This window comes from Capricornis sumatraensis, chromosome 5 (genome assembly GCF_032405125.1).
Source record: "Capricornis sumatraensis isolate serow.1 chromosome 5, serow.2, whole genome shotgun sequence".
Taxonomy (NCBI): Eukaryota; Metazoa; Chordata; class Mammalia; order Artiodactyla; family Bovidae; genus Capricornis; species Capricornis sumatraensis.
Genome location: NC_091073.1, coordinates 40462773 through 40482261, shown reverse-complemented (window position 1 = coordinate 40482261; position 19489 = coordinate 40462773). Strand labels below are relative to the sequence as shown.

At 36.0% G+C, this 19489-nt stretch overlaps 1 protein-coding gene across 1 annotated transcript in view; it reads right to left on the bottom strand.

Annotated features, from left to right (window-relative positions):
• SEMA3D (semaphorin 3D) overlaps positions 1–19489 on the bottom strand; it is a 144360-nt gene that overhangs the window by 46388 nt on the left and 78483 nt on the right. The window contains exons 8-10 of the mRNA XM_068973015.1: positions 6628–6742; positions 5368–5437; positions 418–562 (exon numbers count right to left, since the gene is read on the bottom strand). Of these exons, the coding sequence (XP_068829116.1) occupies positions 418–562; positions 5368–5437; positions 6628–6742 (330 nt within the window). The remainder of the gene's footprint in view (positions 1–417; positions 563–5367; positions 5438–6627; positions 6743–19489) is intronic.

The window sequence follows — 19489 nt, the reverse complement described above, 5'->3', positions numbered from 1 at the left end:
TAAGTGATGTATAGTCTTTTTAAAATAGAAATAAGGACTAGAAGACTCTAGCTACATTCAGAGTTGTATGTGAGGAATAAATACTTATTTGGCATTTCCTCCTAACTTGGAATATTTGTCATTCTAGACATTAAATCATTTTGACAATTCTATTGACAATTTGAGGATAAATACTATATTCCCAGGGTAGTTTGCTCCTTACCATACAGCCTTTTATTTGCTCTAGTACTTATAATTCTTACTCAAAAGAAAAATGTTAAGTTCCAGTAAAGGTCAGACGTTTTAACACATCACTGTAAATAATTAGTTATTTTAAAACCACAGTGCATTTTGCTGTGGTGAATAACGTAGTTTATTAGAATTAGGAAGAGAACATGGACCTAAAATAATATTTTGATTATTAAGTTCAATACATACTGTGCCAGGTCGGGGATAAGGAATCCTTCCATCATACTGCACCCAGCAATGGTCTGCACTTTCCTTATGAGCGTAGGGACCATTAAAAACTGCTCTGATGTCAGCCATGCTATACATACACACGGCAGAGCCTTTGAAGATGGAGCTGAAAGAAAGCAACAGAATCAGTCATTTGTTGGTCCATTCTATCCTATAGTTGCTGCAGACAAAATGGGCCTATGTCTTAAAGGAGCTTATAGCCAAATAATCCTGAATAAGGTTTGATAACAGTTACATTACAGGTAATTATAGTAAACTATAGTATAACTATAGTAATTATAGTAAACTATACACGCAGATGGGTACCCAGTTCAAGGGTCTCTAGTAAGTTTTCAGAGAGTGGACAGCATCTATATTGATATCTGATGGACAATAGGAATCACCTAGAAAAACTTGAGGATAGACAGGACTATGTAAGAAATAGTATCATTTATTCACATACTCTTGAATTTTATTTGAAGTTATTATAGCATAATGCCTTCTAAGGAACTTACAAAATTAAGAGTTACAAGTACCTACTTTTATAAAAAGGAATATTTAGGTATGGAAATATCTTGTCTATCTGCTTTCTTAAAATGAATGCCCATAAATACTGGCTATTAATAATTTCCTCATATAATTTTTATTAATTAAAAAACTGAAATAATCTCTTTAATCCCTTTTTGGATTTCTGAGTTTATGTAATTTATCTGATGCTTAAAATTCATCATGATTACACAGGAAGGGGACATGTCCAATTCAGGAGCAGAAAAGCTTCATGGGAATTCAACACATTGTCTCAAACTGATGATGAAAATTGTTAGCACTGGCAGACATTTCATTTTTGTTTTATTTCTAGAAATTAAAAGACATTTCTCTGAATCTAAAACTTACAGTGATTTGTGTTCTTAAAAATAAGATCACCATTTATACTCTAAGAGGCTCAGCTTGGCACTACACAAATGAGTTTAGGATTCTCTAACATGAGTAACTCAATCATTAATAATTCTTGGAATGACATTAATGGGAAGCATTGGGATCTGATGGTGAACAGGCAGCTGGGAGAAAACTAGCTGCTACGAAGGGAAATGATGACCCCCTAACGATCACATGATCTGTCTTTGATACTTTAAAGGAATTATGCTTAATGGTATTGGTGTTATTGCAGATTAATTATATCTTGTCATTGGACCAAGGATGTGACTTGCATCCCGACATTACCTCACTCGTCATGGCAGCATTAAAAATAAAATAATCAAGTACACCAAGAACAAAGAGCTGACTTGTAACTTCACACTCTGGGAGGGCAAAAACTTGATAGTCGAAAAAGAGAACTATCTTGGGGCTGTATTTCCCTGGCACATGTCTATGCCTTGTATGTGAAATGCACAGTGACTTCAAAGAAAGTTCTGTGAATGAAAAGATGTCAAGAGAACCAGGGCTCAAATACTTGAATAAGTACAGGCACTTGCTCTTCCTGCACCTTTTTAGTTAAGATATAAATTATTATAATAGCAGAAAAATGGAGTTCAAAATAGCAGCTTCTGAGCATATCCTCTCTATTCTTGTATTTAAATATTTCCACCCTATATTTTATAAGTAACTAAATAGTGTTTTGTTTTCTTATATATTCTGAGCCAAAAGTCCACTTAAGTTTATACTTAAGGTATTGTGAACTAAATGACAGTAAATTCTCAGAAAACGTAAGTTGCCCACAAAATATTTTAATAATTTATTCGAAAGGAGGAAGGAAGACCACTTGTCCAAATGCTAATGCCAACACTGACAATTCCTCCAATACTGCAATCAATATACATTCATAATGATTGACAGCAGCACAATGGAAAAAGTGAAAAGTATTTCAAAGACTGTAATATAGGCAGTAATAAGTAACGAGAATAAAAGTGCATTTGGAATGGAGTCAAAGGTAAGTTACTAAGTTACTGAGTTAAATAAAGTTATCATTAAATAAGATCAAGTGAGGTCCAAATATTCTTTGAGAATGCTTTATGGCTGCTAGTTCAGTTCAGTTCAGTCGCTCAGTCGTGTCCGACTCTTTGTGACCCCCTGAATCACAGCACGCCAGGCCTCCCTGTCCATCACCATCTACTGGAGTTCACTCAGACTCACGTCCATCGAGTCCGTGATGCCATCCAGCCATCTCATCCTCTGTCGTCCCCTTCTCCTCCTGCCCCCAATCCCTCCCAGCATCAGAGTCTTTTCCAATGAGTCAACTCATCGCATGAGGTGGCCAAAGTACTGGAGCTTCAGCTTTAGCATCATTCCTTCCAAAGAAATCCAAGGGTTAATCTCCATCAGAATGGACTGGTTGAATCTCCTTGCAGTCCAAGGGACTCTCAAGAGTCTTCTCCAACACCACAGTTCAAAAGCATCAATTCTTCGGTGCTCAGCCTTCTTTACAGTCCAACTCTCACATCCATACATGACCACAGGAAAAACCATAGCCTTGACTAGACGGACCTTAGTCGGCAAAGTAATGTCTCTGCTTTTGAATATACTCTCTAGGTTGGTCATAACTTTTCTTCCAAGGAGTAAGCGGCTTTTAATTTCAAGGCTGCAGTCACCATCTGCAGTGATTTTGGAGCCCAAAAATATAAAGTCTGACATTGTTTCCACTGTTTCCCCATCTATTTACCATGAAGTGATGGGACCAGAAACCATGATCTTCGTTTTCTGAATGTTGAGCTTTAAGCCAACTTTCTCACTCTCTTCTTTCAGTTTCATCAAGGGGCTTTTTAGTTCCTCTTCACTTTCTGCCATAATAAGGGTGGTGTCCTTGATATTTCTCCCTGCAATCCTGATTCCAGCTTGTGCTTCTTCCAGCCCAGCATTTCCCATGATGTACTCTGCATATCAGTTAAATAAGCAGGGTGACAATATCCAGCCTTGACGTACTCCTTTTCCTATTTGGAACCAGTCTGTTGTTCCATGTCCAGTTCTAACTGTTGCTACCTGACCTGCATACAGATTTCTTAAGAGGCAGGTTAGGTGGTCTGGTATTCCCATCACTTTCAGAATTTTCCGCAGTTTATTGTGATCCACACAGTCAAAGGCTTTGGCATAGTCAATAAAGCAGAAATAGATGTTTTTCTGGAACTCTCTTGCTTTTGCTACAATCCAGCGGATGTTGGCAATTTGATCTCTGGTTCCTCTGCCTTTTCTAAAATCAGCTTGAACATCAGGGAGTTCACGGTTTACGTATTGCTGAAGCCTGGCTTGGAGAATTTTGAGCATTACTTTACTAGTGTATGAGATGAGTGCAATCGTGCGGTAGTTTGAGCTTTCTTTTGCATTGCCTTTCTTTGGAATTGGAATGAAAATGGACTTTTTCTAGTCCTGTGGCCACTGCTGAATTTTCCAAACTTGCTGGCATATTGAGTGCAGCACTTTCACAGCATCATCTTTCAGGATTTGAAATAGCTCAACTGGAATTCCATCACCTCCACTAGCTTTGTTCGTACTGATGCTTTCTAAGGCCCACTTGACTTCACATTCTAAGATGTCTGGCTCTAGATTAGTGATCACATCATCATGATTATCTGGGTCGTGAACATCTTTTTTGTACAGTTCTTCCATGTATTTTTGCCACCTCTTCTTAATATCTTCTGCTTCTGTTAGGTCCATACCATTTCTGTCCTTTATCGAGCCCATCTTTGCATGAAATGTTCCCTTGGTATCTCTAATTTTCTTAAAGTGATCTCTAGTCTTTCCCATTCTGTTGTTTTGCTCTATTTCTTTGCATTGATCGCTGAAGAAGGCTTTCTTATCTCTTCTTGCTATTCTTTGGAACTCTGCATTCAGATGCTTATATCTTTCCTTTTCTCCTTTGCTTTTCACCTCTCTTCTTTTCACAGCTATTTGTAAGTCTTCCCCAGACAGCCATTGTGCTTTTTTGCATTTCTTTTCCATGGGGATGGTCTTGATCCCTGTCTCCTGTACAATGTAACGAAACTCATTCCATAGTTCATCAGGCACTCTATCTATCAGATCTAGACCCTTAAATCTATTTCTCACTTCCACTGTATATTCATAAGGGATTTGATTTAGGTCATACCTGAATGGTCTAGCGGTTTTCCCTACTTTCTTCAATTTAAGTCTGAATTTGGCAACAGCCAACAAAAACAAGGCTGGGAGCTGACTGTGGCTCAGATCATGGCTGCTAGGAGAAATTTTAAGGACGTCACAGAGCCTCAGTGACAATATAGGATAGCATTAAGCAGAAGGAAGATAAGAATACACATACAGAAGTTAGGAAAACAACTTCAGTTCTTGTCCTAGCAATTACTTACTCTTCTTCAGTCAAACACATATAATACCAACTTCCTCTGCTTAAGTTAGTAGAGCAATGATGATGTGGTGATAGTAATAGCCACTCTCCCATCTCTGTAAAGGGGAAGTGCAAGTAAGTCCATGTGAAGACATTCTAAAAGTAAAGAGTGTCATCTCCTGATCAGAGCCTGGACAGTATTTTGTATTTTGTTAGTGTTACCTCTATGTCATGCAGCTCGACCAATTTATTATGATTAATATATGCATGTGCCCTTGTATCCAATAACTTTAGTCTAGGAATTTAGCTCACAGAGATATACTTGCTCCTACAGGGAATAGCACATGTACAAAGTTAGTCCCTGAACTATTATGCGTATTAGCAAAGGACTGGAAACGATGGAAATGTCTGTACAGCGGACTGATTAAATAAATTGTGGTAGTCAGTATAGGGGATGCTCTGCAGGTGTAAAGAGAACAGAGACATTTTATGTATTGATATCTAGGAAACACTATATGAAAAGGTAAAATGAAAAAAATGTGTATTTTTTTATACAAAAGAAAGGGTCAAAGAGAACATACAACTATTTTCTTACATACATATATCAATTCTCTGGAAAGATTACAGTACTTTTTTTAACTTACCTGGTTGTGGTAAAGACTCCATATACTACAGGATTTCTTTCATCTCTCGTGGGGAGTAAGTAAATGTCTTCTATTAATGGGAAAAAATAATGATTCACTGTAATTTGTATTTCTCATTATCATGTTTGCTTTTTCCTTAATAATGCAATATTTCTGAGACTCTAAATAGTATGTAAAATTAAGATAACAGTGACAGTCATTACTTTATGACAAAAGAAATTAAGGGGAAAGGTCCAGTTCTCACTAGCTATCTGGCACTGTGTTGAACATTTAACCTCCTAGTTGTTTACTTCAATCACCTGTAAATGGGATGGTTCACTTGATAAGCTCCATGTCTGTTTCCTATTAGGTATATGTGACTTGATGGAGAATTGAAAGTAAAAATGGGTTATTTTTACCCTCCAGTGTTAAAGCAAGGTGTTTTCTTGTAACTGCCCCAGCTTGTTACCAATTCAATTACCTATTTGTTAACTATGAAAACAGCTGGAGCAGTGAATTTCTTGTGCAGTATTACTAGTGTAATTACTTGTTCAACACTGATATTAAAGCAGTGTAAATAATATCCCTTAAAATATTATTTAAGAGGTGTGCATGCTTATATACAGCATGAGAAACCATCCATGAATATTGAACATAGACTTTAATATTTTAAATGCAATCTGACAAAAATTATTCAATGATATCATTTTTACATTGCATGACAAAACCACAAAAAAAATTCAAAAGGTAAAAGCTAATACTAACTTTATATCCAACTGACAAATTCCTTCTAGCATCACACTCAGAGGAGTAGAGAAGGGAAATGAAAGAGAAGAATCTAATGCTTCTTGGCATATCCTTTTTACTAGAAAGTCAGAAGGGACAGAGTTCACAAGATCTGCAGGGCATCTCCAGCAGAGGGCATCTATAGAATGAGGAGCCCACATTCTTGCTACCTACAGCTGGTGGCTCCTTCCAGATAAAAGACTGCATGAAGAATGGATCGACTGCGGGATCCCAGAGCTCATAAGTGTCCATTTCTGACCACAGTTTAGTTTCCATCATAACTTTAAGGACACTTACAAAGAAGGGAATTGCTTCATTACGATGTGCACCCATGTTCTTTTGTGTGTGGGAATTTAATAAGTACCACTCCGGCAAGCTGTCTTGGTCTTTATAATCAGGTATTTGGGGCTAAAATAAAATATATGCTAAATTTCTTAATTAGGCAGTAACACTCTTTTTTTTTTTTTTTTAAGAGAAAAGAAACATGTGACTTACGAAGCTCATCAAAATGAGTATCTGCCCCATCGCTTCCAGGAATCGAGCAAATCAATCTGGCCTTGAGAAAAGTGGTCCATTTGTTTATCAGGCTGCGTTGTCCTCCTAAATCATTCTGAAAAAAGAAAAAAAATAAGATACAGATTTACCAACATGATTTTATCACCAACTAAAACTGGTGGTTACTATAGGTAGTGTCTTATTGATGTCATTGCTTACTTTCTTTGTAAGCAATTCAAGAGCTTACCTCCTTGAATTTTCTAAGGAGGGAAAAGGCAGTTTTGTCCTTCAACATTAAATGCTTTTTTCACAGTTAAATGTACAGTGTAAACGCCATAGCTCTGCTGAATGAGCAGATGCGTGCAAGCCAACAGTAAATAATACAGGCTTGGAATCAACTCCCATCTCTGCCAATTTTCTCTCTATGACTTACAAAAGGCAATTTAATTCTCCAAGTCTCTGTTTTCTCATTGACAAAATATGATAAATGCCTTGAGATATCATTATTTCGATGATTAAATGGAAAAAATTTTGTCAAGTGCTTAGCAAAGGCCAGACAACTTGTATTCAATAAATGTTAGCACTGATTTGTACATTAGTCATATGATTTAGATGAATTATTTGCATCCTTTAGAAATATGCTTTGGTATGACCTAAAAATAGCCTTTTCCAAATTTAGTACTCTTGGAAAAGGCTATTTTTAGGTCATACCAAAGCATATTTCTAAAGGATGCAAATAATTCATCTAAATCATATGACTAATGTACAATTTAGTACTCTACTAATTAAATGCATGCTTCCCTGGTAGCTCAGATGTTAAAGCGTCTGCCTGCAATGCAGGAGACCTGGGTTCGATCCCTGGGTGGGGAAGATCTCCTGGAGAAGGAAATGGCAGCCCACTCCAGTACTCTTGCCTGGAAAATCCCACAGATGGAAGAGCTTGGTAGGCTACAGCCCATGGGGTCGCAAAGAGTCGGACACGACTGGGCGACTTCACTAATTAAATGCAAGACAAAATAACATACACATAATAGCATACATATAAAAGCAATCTTGTTTTAAATACTAATTGATGTTTTTCCAGACTGTTTTATTCTGAAATATTTCATTAACCATGTTCTTTAGTGGTAGGTGAGTGAAATGGGGAAGGGGGTCAAAAGGTACCAACTTCCAGTTATAAAATAAGAAGTGGAGATATACCATACAGCATGGTGAGTATAAATAATTCTGTATTTCATATTTGAAAGTTGATAAGAGTAAAAAACATTGGAACTATATATGATAATGGACATAAAGTAAACTTACTGTGGTGATCCTTTTATAGTACATACAAATATGAAATCATTATATTATATACCTGTGACTAATGTTGTATGCCAATTATACCTCAGTAAAAAATTGAAAAAATATATTCTTTAGACATTTAGCAAGATGTAGGCATTTAAATCAATTAGGGAGAATAAACAGGGTTATGCTGTTCAATAATTCACCATAAAAAGATATTTTTCTTATTTTTAATTTAATATGTCTCTGTGAACACTAAATTAATATGATTTTTTATTTGGCTCAACTAAATCTGCTATGCTTATAATAAATAAATAAGACTTTCATGGTATAAATGCATTCAGTACTTAATTTTGACTTTCAAAAATTATGAAGCCATGATTTCCATTACTATATTTCCATGTAAAGATAAATTATATTTAAAAATTTGTCCTTCATGCTATGTTACTATGAAGTTAATAAATAGTTCACTATCAAATTTCGGGTCTGAATAGCTAGAACTAATTTCTCTGTGGTTCTTTACTCTCTGAAAATTAATTTAGAGAAAAGCATCTAAATGATAACTCCAAACAGGAGAATTCAAAGTCATACACAACAAATAGTTGCTTTTTTTGAAGAAAGAAAAGGAGAGGAGGAGAGGAAAGAGAGGGCAGGAGAAAGAGATCACTTTGAGTTTTAACACGGGTAATAAGGAAATCTAGATTCTCAGATGACGTCCTAATAGACCAGAGCAAATCTCAGAAGGCTAAAGGATCTGTGGCAGAGCTAACAGGGCAAGCAAGGTCCCTGAGACTGGAGACCAGAGCTGTCTTTATAACCAACACCAAGGGTGTACTGTGACACCCAGAGTGAGTGAATGGTGTTTCACATCCATCTCTGCTAAACAGCAGAAATAGTTCAAGTATAGCTCCATATAGATGAGTAATTATTATTTGCTTGAATTCTTTAGGTTTTTAACAAACTACTTAAAAAATAATTTAAAATTTTAAATACATTCAAAATCAATAAGCAGTATGAACTCAAGTTTGCACTTAATGAACAAAATGTCACACCTCACAGCTTACATTGTCTCAATGTTATAAGTTTTAAATAACTCCAAGTGAGTGTGAACCTACCCTTTCCTTTTTATTTTTAGCCTCATGGTGAAACTTGTGGCATCTTAGGTCCCTACCTGGGCCCACAGCAGTAGAAGTGTGGAGTCTTAACCACTGGACCACCAGGGCATTCCCTCAATGTGAGCTTACCCTTGAAATGTGTGTAGCTGAGTTCATGTGTGTTGGAGGCTGATTATACATATACATGTAAATATACATAATAGAAACACAATGGTAACCACAGCAATTGTTTAGAACTTGGACAAACAAAAGATTTTTCTGGCAATAATATTCTGCCACTGACACTATATAGAACCATTAACACATGGCAATAATAAAAAGCAAAATAACTTCTGAGAGTTTTAAATTCTAATTAGAAAATGTATTCTTATTCTTTTATCCAGCATCTACTCCAAATATACCGCTAACATCCTGACTGTCAGGTATTTATTAAAATATATTGAATAATTAGTGAATAAAAATACAAGATAAAATTGACAGAACTCTTTAGAAAAAGGACAGATAAAAATATAGATAAATGCCAAAAAATCTGAGCCTCCTCTGAAATTTGTTAGGAAAACGAGGACAGAACTACTAAGATTTAATATTGTCTAAGATTACAGGTGGATTCACACATTCAGAGATTGGTTCGGAAATATTCTAGATGCTGGAAACGAGGAGCAAAGAACAATTGGGGAAACAGAGATGGGTAAGGTGAACCAGGACAAATCTGGTTTAGATGAAGACTGGGATAAACTGAAATAGAGGAAAATATTACAAAGTAAACTGGGGTAAAATCAAGGAAGGCTTTGATACCAGACCAAAGTGTCTGTATATAATTTAGTACATAATAAAGAATTACTAAAAGATTTAATAATTAGCAAAGAAGTGAAAGAAAATGAATACATATTTTATATAATAACCCTCTAGAAGCAAACATGACTGTAATTGCTCTTAAATTTATATTTTGTATATTGTGCCTCTATTACTTGAACTGTTGTTGTTTAGTTGCTAAGTTGTATCTAACTCTTTGTGACCTCGTGGACTGTAGCCCACTAGGCTCCTTTGTCCATGAGATTTCCCAGGCAAGAATACTGGAGTGGGTTACCATTTCCTTCTCCAGGGGATCTTCCTGACACAGGGATTGAACCCACATCTATTATTTGAGTACCACTGCTCAAAAATAAAAATATTTCAGCTAGCTATTAAATGATTTCCAGTGTCTGCAGATACAAAGGCAGATTTTCCTAGACATAGTTTTTACTTATACTGCTAATATCCTCAGATCACTTAATATAAACCCGGATGTTAATATTAATGCTTCAAGTCCGACTCCCAGTGACCCCATGGACTGCAGCCCACCAGGCTCCTCTGTCCATGGAATTTTCCAGGCAAGAGTACTGGAGTGGGGTGCCATTGCCTTCTCCGTAATATTAATGCTTCCTCCTAAGGTAATAATGAATTCTGTATAATGCACAGTATACTGCTGTGGGGGGAAAAAATATGTTATCTGTAATTATTCAGAAAGAAAGATTTTAAATAAATTTAAACATATGTTATCTCCTCATCCTTTTAATGACCTTTAGTCTTTTTAAATTCTCACACATAGCCTTTGCTTTATTTTAGCAGAGCCTAGGTTATACTAAGCATAACTCTAAAGTCTGTTTTAATGCATTCTTCTTACATATTTATAATATTTATAAAATTATCATCAGTTATATTTGTACATTTTGGGAGCCAGTAATAAATACTAAAAATAGTACTGACTCAATGTGCATGAAGAAACAGATTGACTATCATAACTACAATACTAGGGATCATGTTTGGTTCACTGCTTTACCCCTAGCAGTTATCCAAATGATTTCTCTAAGTGAATAAGCAGATAGTATCAAGTATTTGCTCCATGACATTACTTTAACACTGTACACATTACTATGTCATTGTAACAATGAGCAATCACATTCTCTTTTCAACATACTACGATATAAAAGTGACAAGAAATGGCTCATTTTCAAACACTGTCCCCTTTATATTTGCAGTTATCACCCATATTTTAAGACAAACCATCAAAAACTCTACCTATTCTCTTAGCTCCAAATTTGTTGAAAAGAAAAGAGATTTATACTGTACCTGAATATTTTTTTTTTCAATCTGACAAATAGAAACTGCCGTACTTTGAGCAAAAGAATCTTTAAAGGTTCTTGCCTACCAATTGAGCTGCCATGCGTGGCCTCTCAAGGAATTAAAAGATAAAAACTAACACAAAAATCCAGGTCAAAGATGAAAACCACCTGCTGTCAATGGGAAAACAAGTATAGTTTCTGGGATAATAGCTCTCAGGAATGGATTATAAGCATTTAATGACTGGATAGTAACTCTTACAGACATCCAGAAGCATGACCTGGGATGGCAAAGTTCAGTTCACAAGGAGTTGTATTTCTCCTGCAGAGAAGTGTCAGTTGACTGATTTTGTGGGCCAGCTCTCAGTCTCTGGATTTGTTTGCAAATCCCCAAAATCCCCCCTGAGAACTTTAAGCCCAGAAGAGGGCTGAAAGGGAAGTAACCACTTTGGTACTAAACTGTCACCTCCTTGCTTACTTTTGTGAGGTTCTAAAGAACACAACTATCTCACTAACACTGTAGCTTTATTATTGAGATGTCAAAATCAGCAGCTTTTAGTCATTGGTCAGTTCTGTGTGTTTCCACTCCACAGCTTCTTTGTGGTCAGACTGCCAAGAACCTTGCCATCCTCTCCACAAAGATGCAGATGAAAGTAGCGATGAAATTAAATGTAAACAAGCCCAACCACATGTGTACAATGTGGGTAGTGAGTGTAGAGGTGCCTGTTTTTTCATTCTCTATAGTTTTTTTTACATGTTTGCCATATTTCTTAATTTGAAAGTGATTAATGAAAACCAAAAATTTTTTAAATGAAAAACAATTCACAATCTTTGTGCAGTTTAAAATAGAGTATCTCTGAATCATTTGATTGGGTAATAGCTGCATATTATAAAATACTATGATCTTCTAATCCTGGAATCTCCTAATGGGGAGATCAGCCAGGAGGCAGGTTAATAGTGATTCCATTTTCCTTCTTCTGTCACAGCAAACTCAAGTCCTTATAAATCTTACATGGACACATAGAGTAGCTACAAGCTGTCACACATGAACTTTTATTGAGTGTATCTTTTGACCTTTAGGTCACTATGCTGGGTTCATCTGTTAAACATGATTTTATCTCTGTATAACACCCTCTCCAAGGATCTCTCAACACTTTATAAATATTGTTAGGTTCACCTTTATACTGAGAAACAGAAGCTCTTAGTGTATTAACTGCTGTTCAGCTCCTATGCTCTTAAATCCTCAAGATTCTGTAAATCAATGAAATCTTCAAGACATTTGTGAACATTGAACACAGTGTATTCAATTAAAATACAGATGCGCATTCAGAAATCTGTAACCATATTAATTAGTTAAATTTGAAGGACACCAGATTTTTCAAATAAATAAACATCTTAAACACTTAAGAAAAATAGTTTGATGGTTAAGTCAGAGGTTATAAATTCTCCTTTCCTTAAAAGTTATTTTGCCTAATGGAACTCTCCTGCTTCTTTGTGCAGACAAGAGAATGCAATTCCCTGAAGCACTTTAAAAACCATAATCTATGCATGTTTGTGAACCCCTCTCCACCATTCTAGCTGTCAATAACATTTATACTCAGAGATTTTATCTTGAACTAACACTACCCACTTTCTTCTGAAGTATGATCTAAATATTAGAATACAAAACATTTGCTTTTCTATAACTGACACTATCACATTGAGACAAACATACAGGCTTTCTATTGATCCTTTTTACAAATTCAAAAATATTTAGGCAAGTTAATACTTCTGTGTCTTTAATGCCTGTTGAATAATATTTTAAAACATCACTCATATTCTGTATCTGATTTGTCATTTATAATAACTGCTATACCTTGCAGGTTTTAAATAATCTTGTGTTGAGATATAGCTTCAAATCACCCATTTGCACCAGGAAATTCTGGAGATAAAATCATAGTGACTAACATTTCAGAGCAATTGTTTAATGTATTTCTCTCTGGGTGCCTCACTCTTCACTGAATTATTCTAGGGACAAAATTTAGAAACTCTGTAAACTTAATATAGATGATCTGTATAGGCTATATATGTCAATGATACGGGTAATCCAAATGCAGGATGGCCTATTTAGAAGCTTGAAACTATGATCATCATGTGGTAGAAATAAAAAGTCAAAACCAGCACAAGATTCCCAGGAGACTAATTGGAAAGACATACCATATATATTAAAATACATTGTTATACTGCAAGGAAGAGCTTAAATGAGGATATTCTAATACATTAAAGAACTCATGGAAAATAGTGATGTGAAACCCACTGAATCAAATGAGAGAACTATGTTTTACTTTCCTTTTCAGCATAAGACTTCTTCAAAAATATGTCCTAACTGTGTTTCCTTTAACTATTTCATAGAGATGCAAAACAAGTTATGACCACTAAAAATAAAAGCAGAGAAGGAAAATAATAATGAGTCTTCTATTTATCTACTAATAATCTTGAAATACCTTGGTAGTAAAAGAAGCAAAACTAGGGAAACGTGAATATCTCACAGGGGAGAAGAAAAAACAAACAAAAACTTGGATGGCAGGTATTGAACACAGTGGTTTTTAAGGGATAACTTGTGAATAGGCTTTCAAGACAAAAATTTCTTTTCTTTTTTTTTTTTTTTTTTCTGAAAAGAACTCTAGTGTTTAGAGATGATTGTTTTTGATTTGTCGTTGGAGAACCAAAATGGAGAACATGTTTTTCTAACTACTTCAAAAAGATTATTAAAAATGCAGGACTCGGGTAATACACTGTGTTCAAAAAATAACTGTCTAAGAAGATTTAACAGATTAAATTTAGGCATATCTAGGCACATTCAGCAGTCTTTTTCAGGTAGGATCAGAGTTCATTAAATTTAAAACAAGTAAAAAAAGCTATAGCCAACAATATAAACCCTTGCCTAGGAATTTCTGACAGGAAAACAGATGGAAGTGAAGCAAAAGCACATCTGTAACTCTGGGCTCTAAATCTCTCATTAGGTTGTAAGCGACAAGCTGTAAGTAAGCAAAACACACACACACACACACACACAAGAGGGAGATCAATACATACGAAAGTGTCATCAGCCCCAAAACACAAATCTTCAAAGGCAGTAATTGTCCAAATAGGACCATATATCAAAATAGACAATGCAAGTAGAATCGAAGCAAAAGGGCTATTAATTAGACCCCCAGGCAAGTTATGTGAAAGGTCCATCCAAGCTGAATTCCTGGCGTGGACAAAAGGAAATACCGCAGGACAAAAAGAGAGCTGGCACAACCTGCAGCTGGAATCTGGAGTGGGCTAGCATAAGTAAGCTAAATGAATAGAATCCAAAAATAATGCAAAACAAACTTGAGGCAGAAAGTTGTGAGCAAGCTCCACTAACGTGACTGGTATTTCCACATGTTACAGGGTGGGTTTTGAAAAGAAACACAGACAGACAGACAGACACACAAACACACAGTAATAAACATCACATCAGAAAGGACTAGCTTGCAAAGTAAATAGACATAAATCTTTTCAGAAGGTTTATTTCATGCAGTTTCACCTATTCTTTCAGTTAGCATTTATTACCTCACCACAAAGATTTGTGTAATTTACCATCACGAGAGCAGTCCGGGGTATAAGGTGCACCATTTAGTACTTGAAAATACTGACTGTTCAAATCCAAGAATTATAGAGCCTGGTAAAGACTTTAGAAAACACTCTAGACTAAACACCTTATTTTAAATTTGAGAAAACTGAATAAGCAGTTTGACTAGATAGTAGTGACACTACTGGAAAACAATTCATTAGATTTATTGCCATTTATAATGATAATCATACTCTGTTTGAAGAGATTCTTTGAATGAAGGTACTTACTCTCCTGAGGCTGTTATTGATCAACAGCACCCCATGAAATTATCTTCTAGGTGAGTTTCTTTACTATTTAGTGAATCTCTCATTCCTATTTCTTGTCTAAAATTTGCACTGTTTAAATTGTTCACATAATTTTCACCAGTGGGTATTAGTTGCTCAGTCATGTTTGACTCTTTGTGATCCCATGGACTGTACTCCACCAGGCTCCTCTGTCTATGAGATTTTCCAGGCAAGAATACTGGAGCAGGTTGCCATTCCCTTCTCCAGGGGAACTTCCCAACCCAAGGCTTGAACCCAGGTTTACTGCATTGCAGGTAGATTCTTTACCATCTGAGCTACCAGGAGATGTCTGCAAATTCTTTGACTCTATGCAGAAATAAGATCCATCCTCAAAGCACAAATATTGCTAAAAATGATGGGAAAGTAATAATAGTAATTTTAACATTTAAAACGAGTAAAATACCATCTCTTCTCAGTAACTAATCTGCTTCTCAGCACCACCAAACCCCCCACAATGTACACACACTATTATCTTACACTTTTAAGCAGTTAATTGATCTGACTCCAAAAGTGTGTACATATGACATGTGTGCATACATGATTTTTGACATGTAACTTAAGACAGTATGATCATGTACTCACATTATTTACATGTCAATATCTTAGATGGTTAACTGCCTGAACACTGTATAAGTAGCCTTTGTTTTCTAGTACTTTCCTCTGTATCTGTCATATCCAAGTTCATGTGATCCCATTCAAGCCTTTCATTTGTGTGGTAAACCAGTCAGGGAAGAATTGACTGTCCTCATTATCTAGGCCAAGAAACTGAGCTAGAAAAAAAGTACAGCAGAGATGTAAGCCTAGATTTCACTTTAAATTGGGCAAATTATTTTTATCATTTGGGCAAAAGTTACTGATTATATTCTTACTGCCAAAACTAGTACCTGAATTTTAGTCATAATTATACCTGACAATGTCAGACACATCAGTATCTAACATTACTGACAACTGCTTTCTTCTTCAGACAGTTTCTATCCCTGACTTGTAACAACATTCTTGTCCAGTTCTCTATCTGCTATCAAACTATTTCTTCTCAGTGCCTTTGTGGACATTTCACTCTGCTCTTTCTCAAATGTTATTGTCCCTCAGGATTTTGTCCTTGCCCTTTGATCTTGTACTACAAATCTTCCTGGGCAATTTCAGACATTTCCATGACTTCAAGAACTACCAATACACTGGTGATTTCCACATTCATGAATCTAGACATTACTGAGTCTCAGGTTTTATATTTTCAACTGGTTATTATGGCAGCATAACTGAGAACATCAAGTTCAATATGGTCAAATATAAAATTTATGCCCATAAACTTTTCTTGGTGTTTCTTATCTTAAATATCAGAAAGTATCTCTTTGTGCATTTTCCTAATATGTGCCTTATCTTCTGGAAACCACAGTTACTAAGAGTATAGGAGTCTCTTGTCTACATGACTAGTTTCAAGGTCTCTGGAACAGCAGTAAGGGAGAATTAAAATGCATGGAGGATGTAGTAAGACAGGAAGTTGTTGCAGCCTTTCATATAACATCATGGAGTCAATACCTGCAGTATTAGTCAATTCTAATTGTGGTCGGGGAAATAAGACTTCTGAAGACTGGTGAAATTTTATACATGGTTTAAAAGGAAATGAACACTATCCTGCTAATTTTCAATGCATCTGTTTTGCTCCAATCACAGTAAATCTTTTTATTTCTTAAGTGTTTTTTCCCACCTCTGAGATTTCACATGCGCTTTTCCTTCTGCCTGTGATGTTCTTCATCATCCCTATCACCTTTGCCCTGCAACTTCCTAATTATTTTTATCATCTGATTCAAAAGTAAATTTCTCAGAAAGACCCTCCATTCCAATCTTAAGTTTACTTATTTTTCCAATTGCACCCTGTGATTTTTCCATTATAGCATTTATCATACCTTCTAATTATGTGTTAATCTATGTGCTTTCTTGTTTCATTCAGATATCATGCACTAGGTTATAAGCTCAGTGAGCCCAAGTGTCATTTTTTAAAAACTTCTATCAAACTGTTGCTTAGAAATGCCCTGTAGAGGGCTGGTTACCAATAAATGTGTTAAGTAAATGAATGTTTTGATAGTCTATATTTATATTGTAGCCACTAGCCATACAAGGCTATTTAAATTGCAATTAATTAAAATTAAATAACACCAAAAATTAAGCTCCTTAGCTATATTAGTCATATTAGGCATATGTGATCAGTAATAGCCACATGGCTACTATGATGTAGAGTTTAGATATAGAACATTCCCATCATTGCAGAAAGTTCTATTGGACAATCCTTTTCTACACCAGGCAATTAATAAGAGTGGTAGTAAATTTAGGACCTTTTAGAAATTAACATACATTCTATTTTAAAAATATCTCTTGAACTTACCCATATCTCTTCATTCCTACTTTCTTTGGGAAACTACCTAACAGGTCTCTCAGTCACAAATATTTCTCAATGCAGATGCATTCCTCAAAGAACTGCTAAATACCTAGAGGTCACTTCCCTTCCTAAAAACATTTATAACTTCTCATTGTCTGAATGATAGAATTGAAACTCCTTAATATGAAAATAATACTGTTTATCTTCCAATTAACCACAATTTAAGAGATAACATTGCTCCCCACCAATCTCTCAATTTCCACTGACAACAAGATATCACTGTTCTGCAAACAAAATGTATTTTGTCACAAGGCTACCTGAAATGCCTATCCTCCTTTCCTGTCCTTGGTGTAGTCCTCCTATCTCTCAATTATTAGGCTTCATGGAGTGCACAGAGTTCTCAGTCTGACCTTGACCACATTACACTGTGATTATTTGCTTGTATCTCAATTACCCTCACCTGTATTGTAAGGTGTTAAAGAAGATAGACAGCAATTTACTTATCACCCAGCATCTAGTGTACTGCAGTTTGCACTGAACTTATGTTTTGTTATTGAAATAATGAAATAATAAAATAATAAAGGAGGGGGTTACAAAAAGATTCACCCTTATCATGTAAGCAGTTCTTTGTTCATTTTTGTGTAATTTTTGCCTATTTCCAAAACCTCCTCCCTGCCAATAAAAATATACCAGTCAGTCAGTTAAGTTGCTCAGTCATGTCCGACTCTTTGTGACCCCATGAACTGCAGCACGCCAAGCCTCCCTGTCCATCACCAACTCCCGGAGTCTAACCAAACTCATGTCCATTGAGTCGATGATACCATCCAACCATCTCATCCTCTGTGGTCTCCTTCTCTTCCCGCCCTCAATCTTTCTCAGCATCAGGGTCTTTTCAAATGAGTCAGCTCTTTGCCTCAAGTGGCCAAAGTATTGGAGTTTCAGTTTCAAATCAATCCTTCCAATGAACACCCAGAACTGATCTCCTTTAGGATGGACTGGTTGGATCTCCTTGCAGTCCAAGGGACTCTCAAGAGTCTTCTCCAACACCACAGTTCAAAAGCATCAATTATTCTGCACTCAGCTCACTTTATAGTCCACCTCTCACATCCATACATGACTACTGGAAAAACTATAGCCTTGACTAGACAGACTTTTGCTGACAAAGTAATGTCTCTGCTTTTTAACATGCAGTCTAGTTTGGTCAAAACTTTTCTTCCAAGGAGTAAGCGTCTTTTAATTTCATGGCTGCAATCACCATCTGCAGTGATTTTGGAGCCCCCCAAAATAAAGTCTGACACTGTTTCCACTGTTTCCCCATCTATGTGCCATGAAGTGATGGGGCTGGATGCCATGATCTTAGTTTTCTGAATGTTGAGCTTTAAGCCAACTTTTTCACTCGCTATCACTTTCATCAAGAGGCTCTTTAGTTCTTCTTCACTTTCTGCCATAAAGGTGGTGTCATCTGCATATCTGAGGTTATTGATATTTCTCCCAGCAATCTTGATTCCAGCTTGTGCTTCATCCAGCCCAGCATGTCTCATGATGTACCCTGAATATAAGTTAATTAAGCAGGGTGACAATATACAGCCTTGACGTACTCCTTTTCCTATTTGGAACCAGTCTGTTTGTTGTTCTAACTGTTGCTTCCTGACCTGCATATAGGTTTCTCAAGAGGCAGGTCAGGTGGTCTGATATTCCCATCTGTTTCAGAATTTTCCACAGTTTATTGTGATCCACACAGTCAAAGGCTTTGGCATAGTCAATAAACAGAAATAGATGTTTTTCTGGAACTCTCTTGCTTTTTCAATGATCCAGCAGATGTTGGCAATTTGATATCTGGTCCCTCTACCACTCAGTCTAATGGTAATTCCTTTGTCAGGTCAATAAAACAACTTTTACTTTAGTAGCTGTAGAGGTAGAGAGCTCTTAAAATGTCAACAGTTTTTTACTGGGCTGAAGGTTCTCAGATAAAACTGAAAATGAAAGTCTGTCAGTCGTGTCTGACTCTTTGTGACCTGTATAGTCCATGGAATTATCTAGGCCAGAATATTGGAGTGGGTAGCCAT